General features: G+C 36.2%; 1 protein-coding gene across 5 annotated transcripts in view; it reads right to left on the bottom strand.

The window, feature by feature from the left end:
- Nucleotides 1–583: 583 nt before the first annotated feature.
- HNRNPR (heterogeneous nuclear ribonucleoprotein R) overlaps nucleotides 584–14000 on the bottom strand; it is a 37514-nt gene continuing 24097 nt past the window's right edge. For all 5 annotated transcript variants that reach the window (XM_082833339.1, XM_082833340.1, XM_082833338.1 and 2 more), the window contains 4 exons: nucleotides 12764–12969; nucleotides 7212–7361; nucleotides 4273–4394; nucleotides 584–4136 (listed from right to left, as the gene is read on the bottom strand). In XM_082833339.1, the coding sequence (XP_082689465.1) occupies nucleotides 3524–4136; nucleotides 4273–4394; nucleotides 7212–7361; nucleotides 12764–12969 (1091 nt within the window). In that variant the 3' untranslated portion in view covers nucleotides 584–3523. The remainder of the gene's footprint in view (nucleotides 4137–4272; nucleotides 4395–7211; nucleotides 7362–12763; nucleotides 12970–14000) is intronic.

Below are 14000 nucleotides of genomic sequence, written 5' to 3'. Positions count from 1 at the left end.
ATTCTCAGAGAAACATAAACACACTTATAAATCCAGTGCACTCTTTCTATAAGGCTTTTTCTTAGCTGCTCACTTAAGTGGCTTCACATAATAAAGAACAACAATAACAATTCTTCTATATACTTTGGTTGGTTTTAAGAATACTGGATAGTTCAATATAATAAACTTCTCTTTGGAAAAATCAAAATGGTAAATTTTAACATCTTCAGAAGTCTTTTTAATTGACAAGTGATAGCCTTATAGCAAGTATTTACTGGAAGGGTTTGGTTTTACAAATAATACACAATTAATAAAACGTAGGTATGATTATCCAAATGGGCAGGAGGCAAATGATGCAATGAGTTTCAAGAATATTATATGGCTTTATGCTAGGAATGGAATTTTACGTCCCTTCTCTTCTGGAATTTAATATATATAATTTATTTCGATGCATGCTGACCTTTTTAAAAAGAGGGTTCAACTCCTAAATCACATTTCAAAGTCAAATGAGAGAAAAATTATCTACTAACAGAAAGCATTGGGCTTTCTTATGCAGAATAACCCCAGTAACTAGAATAACTGAAAAACAATTATGCTGAACTCTTTTGTTTAAAAAAACGACCTACAGAACCATAGTAACTCAATTTCCACATCAATTGATCAAATAAACTTGGAATTATTAAAAATCTGGCTACTTATGAGAACTTTTTTGCTTTAAAAAAATTAAAACACCATCATATAAATACATACATTTAAGCAACTGCTATAAATGAGTGATCAAATAAAAATTAGTATTTCATTATGGGGAGGGGGCATATATATGTCAATCTCAGGAGGGTACCTACAAAGAAGAGGTCATCCTCAATATAAAGTAAAAATCTTTCCCAACACAAACGTTACTGTAGCAGGCTCAGAAATAAAACCAAATGAATTAGGTTGGGGAACAAAAAAGATGGCGGGAGAGTCAGAAATCAGATTTCCCAGAACTCATAATTTGTGCCTATTTAAGAAAAAATCTCATGCAAATCTAGAATAAAAATCTCCTCAACTGACATTTTTCAGGTTTGTATATTATTTAGATTGTTAAATTTACTTCTGTGAAAATTTAAGCTCTGAAGCTATTTTTCGGAATAGCCTATAATAAGACATCAACAAGGGAAAAGCTCTAGAGTGAGATTTAATGCTTATAAAGTTTTGTCTGTCTGTTAAAAAACCTATAAGGCAATATTAGAGGGACACCTCTATAGATATATTTTTAATTGGTGAGAGCGAAATATAATTTGTAATTAAAGAAAAGGATTTTGACATGGAACCTAGGTTTGATTCTTATGTTCTTACTAGGGTTTATATTTTAGGATGGGCGGGGAAAGCACATAAATTACTTTTTCAGAATCACTTCTATTCCCATTCCTAATTTTGTTCCTAAGAACTTTGTAGCTGGTAACATCTAAGTTGTAAGAAATACAAACAATTCAAATTTTATTTCTAGATCTTCTCTTCTTTCCAAGAAAAATCAAGGTTTTACTTAAGTCTAATTTAGATTTATAGTTATAGCTTCAAATTGTATTTTCAAAGTTTAAAGGCAGAATTTAAAGAATGTTTGGTGTCTTTACTTGCATACATGGGCATGAGAAAAACAACCAGATCTAAGCTTCATCAAATAGATACCCATGTTAACTTGACCCTATTATACACAGCAATTATATATAATTCCTTTATTAGCTTCCAACATAAAAGGAATATTAACAAGGTCTGTTAACTTACTGTACTATGTAATAAGTGTACTTTTAAAGAGAAATCAGATATATTGACTTTCATCAGCAAATATTCATTTTCCTCCTCAAAGTCAAAAAAGAAGCCATGAAACCCAAAATATCTACCTGAGCTCACAAGGAATTAAGTGGCTTATAATTTTGAAATCTAATACTCCACTCCTGTCATAAAAGACACCAAACAAGAACAAAACACAAAATAAAGGTGTGCCCATTTTAATTATTCTCCAATGGCTTATTTTTATAATTTAAAAACATTTTAGATTCACCTAAGAATAGAAGGGAAAATTTTATTGGTAATTTGAAAATGATAGAGTTTTCTGCACTGTTAGGGTCAGATTCTTTTGTTCCTTTTATTCTCAAGCAAAAAAAAGTAGTTACAATAAATCAGAATTTCTCAAGGAAATGGAAATAGATGCTATGACTTGGCCAACAAAACTTTAGCCATTCGAGTAGTAAAAAAAATTAAAATAAGAGGTATTAACAGAAAGTCAGAAGTAGGACTACTGGATATTTTTAAGCCTCTCTTAATAAGGCATGAGTGCTTCTCAGAGTAAATTTACATAGCAATAGGAAATTATATTCCTAAACCAGTAACTGAAGTGGTAGTCACAATCATGTATACTAAAAGTTTACATGAAGTTTAGTCTGCAGAGCAATTGACGCCACAGTACTAACATTTTTTCCTGTTATGTACATTCACTCCAGCAAATAAGGTCTTCAGACAACAAATTATCCTTTATAGAAAGAATGTGGGTCAAAATAAATTGCAGTCTGCTTCCCCAACCCCATTTTATTTAACGCAAATTATCCAATGCCTGCAAGAATGTTCAAAAGCCTTTGAACCTGTTTTTAATAAAAATAAAGGATAAAATTGCCAAATTAGGAAAGACTATGAGAGAACATCAATCAGTGCAGTGCTATTTGGAATAAATACTAGAATTTAGTCTAATTCTCAGTCTGATATCCACGATACATACTGGAATAGACAAATTTTGCATGAATTTGATCACTCACATAGGCAGTTATAGTTGGAAAACAATATTCCTTGCAAGGATTACGAATAAAATAATGTTTTAGGACACAATTGAATTTGAAATAGGTAATGTTTTGAATAGATTTTTGAGTTTTATTGAAATCTTACATGAACAAGAAATTGGAAATACAATCACATCAAAGAACAAATTGTCACGGCTTTGACGTTTAAGCCAAACAAATTTTGTAGGGCAGATTTCAAAAAGGTGTGAAGTTATAACAATTTAAAAACACAGTTGACCTACTTCTAGGAATGCAAAACATACAATCATAGGTTATTTTCAATACAAGAAAACTTAAATTTGTTTGCTTTAATTTCTTAAAACTACTAAGACAAAGCACTAGCTTGTATTTTTATTTACAGCATACTCCATACTGCTAGGTAATCTATCCCAAATCCAAAAAATGAAGCTGTCCAAAACCAAAGGTTCTGCAAAATCATGATTTAACAGTGTGCTCAGCTTGTTTTGAAGCTAAAATGAAGCCTGAAAGGATAAAAGCATTGTAACTCCCAGAATAAGGGAACTCTGCAAGCCCAATAATGTCCAAGAGCATTTATGAAAAGAGGAAAAAATAAAAAGACTTGAGTATATACACAATAGTGATTTCTTCAGCCCAATACAAATGGCAGCAAATTGCTACTTAAAGATGAAACAGATAAGCCAATTTTTTTTTTGAAGGATGTAGATCTAGAGCCAATCGTATCTTGCCAGTATCATTTTCAAGCCCTCACTTGTCTATTTCCACTGTTGCCCATAAGTATCCTGATAAAATTCCTGGTTGTCATTATTGTAACCATAGTTACCAGAATAGTCACCACCTTGCTGAAGCGGCTGTTGAGCGATGGGCTGGGAACCCCAGTTCTGTTGGTTGTTGGTCTGACGGCGCTTGGAATCAGGTTGGTTGTACCCATCTGCCTTTCTCTTGCCTCCTACATTGCCCCCACGGTTGCCCCGAGATCCACGGGAACCACGGCCTCTCTGCTGTTGTGCAGGACCCCCTCTGCCACCCCTAGAGCCTCTTGGTGGTCCCAAAGGTGCCCCCCTTTGTGAATAGCCAGCTCTACCTCTTGGAGGTGGTGCTCCCCGCCCCCTTGGTGGTGGTGGAGCACCTCGCCCTCCCCTTCCTCCTCCTCTTCCTCTTACTGCATAGCCATCATCATAGCCGTAGTAGGGATCTTCATAGCCTCCACGATAGTCATGATAATCATAACCATAGTAATCATCATAGTAATCTTCATAGCCATAGTAATCTGGAGGGTAGCCATATCCACCTCTCCCCCCACCACGACCCCGACCTCTAATTGGAGGTGGCATACGAGGAGGAGGGTGATAGTAATAATCTTCATACCTAGCAATGGAGGGAAGGGAGAAAAGAAAAAACAAATTAGTTTGCTTCAAGACTCTTCCTGACTTTTTAAATTACCTGATCTCTGTTATCAAGTTATTCTCTGTTCAAAGATGTATTTACTAAAATGTAGACTCACGCAGTGCTTCTGGAGGCCTGTCTAGCAGCTTGGCGCTCTTTCCTTTTCTTGTCTGGTGGCTTGGCTAAGACTATTTCAATTTCTTCCCCTTCTATTTCTTTGCCATTCATTTCATCCATGGCCTATACAAAATTAGGAAATAAATTTACTTTACACATAACAGTACTTTAAACATAACAAACATATCTGTGCCATTAATACACTTGATAAGCAATTTACTTCACAACTATTTTAATTTGCAAAATGAATATACCCACCAAGTTAAAAAAAATACACAAAGAAAGTACTTGTTCCCCTCAATCTTACTTTCTTATGTGTAAATTATGTTGAGAACAAAACTGATGTCCTACCATTATATTTAAAAAGATAGGGCTTCCCTGGTGGCACAGTGGTTGAGAGTCCACCTGCCGATGCAGGGGACACGGGTTCGTGCTCCGGTCCGGGAAGATCCCACATGCCGTGGAGATCCCACATGCCGTGGAGCGGCTGGGCCCGTAAGCCATGGCCGCTGAGCCTGTGCGTCCGGAGCCTGCGCTCCGCAACAGGGGAGGCCACAACAGTAAGAGGCCCACATACCGCGAAAAAAAACCGATAAAAGATTGGGGATTCCCTGGTGGCACAGTGGTTAATAATCCGCCTGCCAATGCAGGGGACACGGGTTCGAGCCCTGGTCAGGGAAGATCCCACATGCCGCGGAGCAACTAAGCCCGGGCGCCACAACTACTGAGCCTGCACTCTAGAGCCCGCGAGCGACAACTACTGAAGCCTGTGTGCCACAACTACTGAAGCCCACGCGCCTAGAGCCTGTGCTCCGCAACAAGAGAAGCCACCGCAATGAGAAGCCTGTGCACCACAACGAAGAGTAGCCCCCACTCTCAGCAACCAGAGAAAACCCGCATGCAGTGAAGACCCAACGCAGCCAAAAATTAAATAAATGAATAAATAAATAAATAATAAAAATAAATAAAAATAAAAAAAGATAAAAGATTGCCAGAGAGCTGCCTGTTGCTGCTACTTAAATCCAAAAACTTAATTCTAAATAACTTCCAAGCTTAGCCAAACCAAAGCAGCAAATTCACAACTGGAAAAACTGCCAGTAGTAACAAACTTTTCAGAATTCAAATTTTTAAACATGTGGCATTCAACATGTAAGTCTTAAACTGTTGATCTATAAAAATTTTAAGGATTTGAAACATAAATGAGGTTATCAGTGAAATTCAATAAGATACTGACCAAAAAAAGCCTAGGTCCCCCCCACAATGCTTAACCTGGAACACACTTTGCCTGAATAGTTAAAAGCACAAAGCCTAGCAAAGGCCTGAACTAATGAAGATTCAAGTACTCACCTGGAAAGCAGTAATCAAAAGTATTCTAGGCTCTAGTTTTTTATTTATGTAGTTCCACCTAATAGGCTCTGCCATAGGGTTCAGGGTTCAGGTAACTCAGTAACAAAGTATCACCTCCTCACCACAGCTTTTCTGTTCCCTATACAACCTTTTCCTCTCTGGATATACATAATAAAATGCTCTATCCATAAAGAATATTTAGTGCTTTACAAGTATCTAGACAAAGATTAAATCAGTATCTTCCTCTAACTAGTTTTTCCCCTTTACCACCTTAGCTTTTGGCTGCTTCAACTAAAGCAACTAAATGAGTCTATAAAAGCTTCCTGGTATAAACAAAAGAATGGAGCATCTGTCTACTCTCCCCTCTGGCCATCCTGATTTCCAGTTACTGAGCTAGAAATCTTGTAATTTCAGAGACTTCTTTGGCAAACCACCCTTGAAAATTATTTTAAATTACAAACAACCAGTTATTTAATACCAACTGATTCAAAAGGAGTATTTAGAAGGTATACATGTATTAGTTATCTGTCCTTCGTACCACTGGCAATTCAGAAGCCACACATTAAATTCTGTATTAAGCTGTGAATTTTATAAGCAATATTGTCTCACTAATTAGCTTCCATCAAAAAGCAAACCAATAAATTCTAACTAGTCAAAGATTCTACAAGGCACATTTTAAAGCAGTACCCTGAGCAGGAAACAAAAACTGCTCATATTAGAGGTGGCATCACTTTAACCGACAGAACATGTAGAAAAAGAACCAGGCCTGAGTCATCAAGGATTTCGGATCTATCTCCCCAATTACATAAAAAAGCTTTTATTTTGTCTTGTCACCCCCCTCCCCTCCACCCCTCCCCCGCCTTCCGCCAAAAAGGAGAGAGGAACAAGAGGAAGAAGAAACCTGAAATTTCACCCACTAAGGATGGTACTGATCCATTATCATCAGAAAGCAGCAGAGTATTCGGGTTATATGTTCTAGACACCTTATGAAAAGACTTGTTTCACACTTTCCAATACTATCATCAACAAATAAATTAACTATTCCATGCAAGAAATATTTCTAACAACTACTGAAACTGGCAAAACACAGTCAATACTATGAGGATTCTAAAATGACTAAAGAAAGGCAAAACTATGAAGAACTAACCATTCCCTCAGACCACAGCTACTGAATTAAATGTGTTGTACTAGGTATAAAGCCATGTACACTGCTCAGTTCCACTCACAGGTCCACAAACCAAGGTAAACAAAGTAGTTACGATACACTCATTACCATTTTAGTATTTATACCGGCTAATTACTATTCCTTGTAACATTTTCAAGGTATCATGCTATCAAACCTTAGGCTTATAAAAATAACAGAGAGATTAAAAATAACTTGCCTGAGATCACAAACCCAGTTAGTAATAATTAGGCTTTGAAATATGGAGTCTTACCTGTTATACTACTACCACTTCACAGAGATTATTAAAAGAAAGTTCCAGAGTTCGGTAAAAGCTGAAAACAATTTTATTTGCTTTTAAAGTCACTTTATGTGTTTAGCAAGTTTCAACAAACTTCAAGTATCAAAAAACAAAATTTAAAATTTTCTACCTTAACAGCTGCTCCTCTGTCTTCGAAATGAACAAATGCATAATCTTTCAACTTCTTCACTCTTTCAAGTTTTCCGAATTCAGAAAACGACTTTTCCAGTATTTCTTCTGTCACTGTAGTAGCCAAGTTTCTCACAAATAAAACTTTCACCTAATATAACAAATATACAAATTGGCATTGGCTACTTAATTTTAGCTGAAGTCCTATATTAAAGTATTTCTTCTTATCTTCATGGCATAGGCTTTTCTTCTCTAAAACATTAAGTATTAAAAGTGCTGTGATCTGGTAACTGACTATACTGCTGAACTGAATAAATAAGCATTTTCAGAACTCTAATGGAAAACTGATGAATTCATAAAAGTGCTAACAAAAGATCAAGATAAAAAAATTAATTACATGGGACTGAGCAAACTGATGAGCAATGATTATAATTTCTGTGACTTTCTGTTTGAATAAAAAAAAAAAATCCCACAAGGACTCAGAGGCAGAAAATATACAAATCAATTTTCACTGCAAAGTAAAGGAGCTGTTACAGTGGAGGATTCCTGGACTGAATGTCAATATTATGACATAGTATGAGTGTGTTTCGTGTTTGGTGATTGCAATCATTGCTGCTTTTGTTGTGGTCATCCATTTACAATGCTTGGTGTCAGTTTATTTATCTCTTGTAAAAATAAAATACAGTGTGTGTGTGTAAAAAAAAAAAAAGTATATTGTAACTTGGATGCTAATGATACTGTGCTACTGTATTTCTGTACACTATTTTTAGTAAGATAAATGGTATACAGATTAATGCTAAAAAAAGTATACAAAACTGTTCAAAAATATGGTATTGTAAATCTACTAAAATGTTAAGATTATAAAGAAAATAAATGGCAATTTATGGAAGTGTTAAAAAAAAAGTGCTGTGATACAGACGTGAAGAACAGACTTGTGGTTGCCAAGGGCTGGGGACGGGGGGCGGGGCAGGGGGAGGGATGGACTGGGAGTTTGGGGTCGGTGGATGCAAACTATTATATTTAGAATGGATAAACAAGGTCCTACTGTATAGCACAGGGAACTATATTCAATATCCTGTGATAAACCATAATACAAAAGAATATTCAAAAAACTGTATATATGTGTATAACCGAGTCACTCTGCTGTACAGCAGACTGGCAAAACATTGTAAATCAACTATACTTCAATTAAAAAAAAAAGTGCTATATAGACAGTATGAAAAGTACCAAGAAAATGATTCTGTTAGTTACCAATTTATATAAATTATCAGTTCCTTCTCCTGCCATGTCGTTAAATGTAACTAATACTGTGAACAGGACCTTCAAGGAACCAAAATATATTTATTACTACATTAATTTACAAATTTAATACGGTCCCTAAGACCCCCTAAAACAACAAATTTTTGTTTTTACCCCCCAGAACTGGATGTGTTGATTCTAAAGTTCATATGAAAAAATAAACAAGCAGGAAGAGCCAGGAAAAAAATAAGAACAAAATTTAGAGACTAGCCCTACTAGACATAACAAACTCTATCAATTCAATGCTTAAATCATTAATCAGTGTAGTGTTAATCTGAATAAAGATGAAAATTGGATCCATACCTCACACTATACACCAGGATAAAGTCCAAATAGATAAAAAATTTTAAAGGGGGGGGATATTGAAAGCATTAGAAGAAAATAAAGGCAATTCCTTTATGTAACGCTGACCTTGGAGAAGGCTTTGTGACTTAAAATCTATAAACTACGAAGGACTGAAAAATTCAACTACTGAAAAGAAATGACTTCTACACAGTAGAAAAATACCATAAGCAAAGTCAAAAAACAACTTATATCACAGAGTTAATCTCTTTCATATCAGATCTCCAGAAAATAAGAAAAAGATCAACAGAAAAACAAAATGAATGGAAAGATAGGCAAAATTCATGAATACATGGTTCATACAAAGAAACACAAATGGTCCTTAAATGTATAAAAAACGTAAACTCACGCATGCATAGTAAAGAGAAGCAAATCATAACAGCTTTGAGGTACCATTTGTTATGAGATTTGGCAAAACCCAGAAGTTTGGTCCTATCCTCTTTTGACAAGGATGAGGAACATCAGCCTGTTGTATTCTGCTGGTGGGGAGCAGAATACAAGTACACCTCCTACAGAGAATATGGTCAGTATCTTAATAATTACAGATGCATTTAACCTTTGGCCCACAATTCTACCCTCAAGAATCTATCCTACAGACATATTTGCACTTGAATTAACTGAAACAATATAAGCTTACTCACTGGAGTACTATAACAACAAAAGATTAGAAACATCCAATGCCCAGCTGGTTGAATATACTATGGTATATGGTACATCTACAAAACGGAAAATTGTGTAGTCAAAAAATTAAGAAGAGCTCTAAGAGCTACTTTGAAAAAAATGCAAGGATACACTGTTGCTAAGATTTTTTTCCCCATTTTTATACCTCCAAATACGGATCCAATTTACAGTCAATGTGACAGATAAGCACTTGTCATAGTTTAATTGGCAGCATTTTATAATTTCTTAATGGTACATAAAATAACGGTATATTTCCTTAGAGCTGAAATATATGAGATGAGATGAAATATGACAGTGAATAAAGCAAACATAGATCATTAATACAGCTACCAGTAACCATTTGTGTAAAAAGTAGGGAAGGAAAGAATATATACTAATATTTGCCTGTGTTTGTCCAAGGAAGCACTAAAAGGACAAACCAGAGACCATTAACACTGGATGTCTACAAGGGACAAGGAGGACATGGTAGATGGGGCTAGAGGTGGAAGTAGGACTTCCTACTTAGGATTTAGGATGAATTTCTATGTATAATTTTGATTTGTGAACTAAGGAAATACATTACTCATTCAAAAAACAAAAAAATTAACACACCTACCGAACAAAGTCGCCTCAGATAAACGGCTATCTGAGTAAAAAGGATTTTGGGAGAAGACATTAATTCAAGGGAGGAAAGTTTTCCACCTCTATCATTACACCCTTTGTCTTTCTCAATGTTGTCATACTGAAGTCTGATTTCTACATTAGACAGGCCTCCAATTGGTTTATTTACCTTTTTGTTAAAACTCAACATGGACCTTTTATTCTTTTCTGAGATGAAACCAAAGCATCCTATATAAAAATTACTAGTTGAAACTGTGTTTAAAACATTCAGTAGGAAAAAGGTCCCTTTAAGAAAGATATATTTATGTACACCTGAAACTAACATAACACTGTAAATCAAACTATAATCCAATATTAAAATTAAAAAAAAAGAAAGATACATTTAGGCTCTTTGGTTCTGGTTGATTATAAAAATGACCCAACTTGGCAAAAAAAATCTTCAATGAATGATAACACTGATACAGTGAATCAACAGCAGAAGCTTTACACTATTGGGTATACTCCCCCTTGCCCAACCCTGGAACAGAAAACAATAAAGGAGCATTATTCAATCAAGTTTATTCAAATCGGTATTGTTCAAGTTTACAGAGGCTTCCTTTTCATTCTGAAACTTGTTTTTGATCCAGGAAGAATAGTTACTAGAATAAAATCATGAGGTTTTTCTAATCTTATAAAAAGATTTAAGATGAATTTCAATCTGAAAGGTTACCAGAGGTATGTGAAAAGGGGTCGAATAAGCAAATTACTAGCTACACTTTAGATATTCTGGGGGATGTTATTCCCCTCTCAATCTGTAAGTTATTTTTAAAATGTTTTTATACGAAATGCAATACAGGCTACAGTTTCCACAAGGTAGATTCAAAGTTGTAAGAGATCTTGTAAAGAGATTTATCCAACTCCAATAAAATAGATAACATCCAAATTCAGTAAGTTTGCTCAAAGTCACAATTGTGACTTTGTGAAGAAACAAGTGGAATTAAAATCAAGCTAGTAATAAATAAAAATAAAAAATCAGGGCTCTTTAGATTCCCAGTTCCTTTCCTTGACACCTATCTACTCACAGAATATGAGAAAAAGAGTGAGTGACACATCTGAGTCTCTCCAGTTCATTCTCAATGAATCTTCCTTGCTTAATCCAAAAATGCTTTTGCTTACAAAAACTTTTACCATGCTAGTATAAACCAGGGCTCTCCTCCAAACTAATCAAGAGTGAGGACTGTCTCCTCAGAATCTGGAATAAAAAGCTTGAGGAAAAGACTTCTCAGTCCAGAATAATCCAACCACTCATTTATCACCATCCATAGAGTTGCTGCCTCCGAAAAGGAAAGAGACATACACCAAAATACTCGAAAACTCACTAAAAGCAGCAGAGATGCAACTTCAGATGTGTCCCTTCAACCCCAGGAGTCTCCCAGAGGAAAGTCTAAGAACCAGAACCCTTGGAACCATCCTTTACCAGGCAGAGATCCTGGCAATGCAAGTACAGGACTTAGGAGGAAAGTGAGGGCCCGCTACAGGACTTGTCATGCATATTTTGCCACTACGGTATAACAGCAAACGTGATAACCCTTTGCCTGTCTTCATGGAGACAATACTCTAAGGGAGCTTGATCATTAAAAAAGAAAAGCTTTAAAAAAAGAAAAACGGGGCTTCCCTGGTGGCGCAGTGGTTGAGAGTCCGCCTGCCGATGCAGGGGACACGGGTTCGTGCCCCGGTCCGGGAAGATCCCACATGCTGCGGAGCGGCTGGGCCCGTGAGCCATGGCCGCTGAGCCTGCGCGTCCGGAGCCTGTGCTCCGCAACGGGAGAGGCCACAACAATGAGAGGCCCGCGTACCGCAAAAAAAAAAAAAAAAGAAAAAAGAGAAGAAAAGCTTTAAAAAAAGAAACATGGGGCTTCCCTGGTAGCGCAGTGGTTGAGAATCTGCCTGCTAATGCGAGGGACACGGGTTCGAGCCCTGGTCTGGGAGGATCCCACGTGCCGCAGTGCAACTAGGCCCGTGAGCCACAACTACTGAGCCTGTTTGTCTGGAGTCTGTGCTCCGCAACAAGAGAGGCTGCGATAGTGAGAGACCCGCGCACCGCGATGAAGAGTGGCCCCCGCTTGCCACAACTGGAGAAAGCCCTCGCACAGAAATGAACACCCAACACAGCCATAAATAAATAAATAATAAATTAAAAAAATTAAAAATGAAGGCAGTTTAAAAAGAAAAAGGAAAGTAAACTATAAATCTCAATAAAATATAATTCATGGCCATGTAATAAAAGTCACAGTATGGTCAATGAAGATTATAACTCATAATCACCAGAACATTACTTCTCTCTTTATTCAGTAAGACCTTGTCTTTTTTCTTTTCTTAACTTTTTTACCTTTGTATCTCTCATAGTGCCTAGCACTAAACACTTAATTGAAGGGATTTCATTTCAGTTCCTTTTACACATTTAATCTGCAGAAAAAGGAATGGTTAATGGAAATTGCTGGATACCAAGACAGACTGTTAAATTTGGTGTCTAAATAGTTAAGATCAAGGGCTACAATTTGTATTTACTGTAAAATTTGAAATATTCGAGCATTATTCTGAGTACAAAATTTAAATGACAACCGCACCCCCAACCCAAGCAATTGCATTTACCTTAGCCATGACTTCTGGATCTGGTTCTTCCACAGGGTCAGCCCATTCAACCGTAACTACATTTCCCCATACTTTTACTTTTCCACTCATCAGCCGGCGTCTGGCTTGTGCTGCTGACTTGTGATCCTCATACTCAAGGAAGCAGAACCCCCGATTCTTCTTTTTGTCATCGGGTTGATGATAGAGAATAACGTCCACCAAACCCTCTGTTAAACCAACAGCCAGATATATAAGCCAAAAGCATCCACCACACATTTAGCGATTAGGCAGACCTAAATCCACTTGCCGAAGAGCAAAACATAACTGAAGAAGCCTCAAAATGATTTGCTAATTACCTAGTAGACAATTAAATCAGCGTTATTAGATATGGAGCTAGGGACAGTATTTTATGTTCCCTTTTAATTTTAGGGATCCTGAAGGTACAGCCATAAACAAGTCCAACTACTGTATTCTGACATACAAGAATGTTTTAGAGTGTTTGACATAACGTGAGCTTAAAATTTATGAAAATACTACCAAGGAACTTAAAAACAAAATTATAATATAAATCCAAGAGAACATTCAACAACTAATCATGACCAAAAATCATCCTTGAATCTAACTTTTTAAAAGTTACTATTTTTACCAAGAATAAAAGTAATTGCTTAAAACCAGTGTACCTCTGGTCTTAGTCCTGTACCCTCATCTTTCCATATATGTTCTTTCTAGGTGGTCCCTACTTTTAAATACCATCCATATCCTTAAGAGTGCTTAGATTTTACTCCCAGCAGCAAGATCCAGAATGTGATTTGGATGTGGGACAGTTGAAGTGAAGGACCAGAGATGAGGCAGTCATAAAACTAGGAGGTTACAGCACTGGATGGTTCATCCACATAGATGTTAAAAGTACTAACAATAAGTCAATTTCGGGCAGAAGAGAAAGACTGTGAACCAGAAAAAATCTTCAATTAATGCAAGACTGAAACCAGAAGAGCAACAGGTGACAGTTTGAAGGAGGGAGAAAGGATTGTTTATCTCTAGTATATGTCTGGATGACAAAAATGTAAAGAAATAATGGTTTTTATATGGGATGGAGAAGTAATCGTCTAAAAGTGTTTTTTTAAATGCAGCTAGCATTAGTGGATCTCCATTAGCATTTAAAACAATGAAACGGAATAGGAAATGTCAGACTAAATCATATGCAGTAAGCGAAAATATAATTTTGTTAAATTTTGTTTCAGTTATATATAAGTGTATA

Source organism: Leucopleurus acutus (genome assembly GCF_964270905.1).
Source record: "Leucopleurus acutus genome assembly, chromosome: 2".
Lineage (NCBI taxonomy): Eukaryota > Metazoa > Chordata > Mammalia > Artiodactyla > Delphinidae > Leucopleurus > Leucopleurus acutus.
Note: the sequence above shows the minus strand (reverse complement) of the source record. Positions and strands in the feature narration are given on the sequence as shown.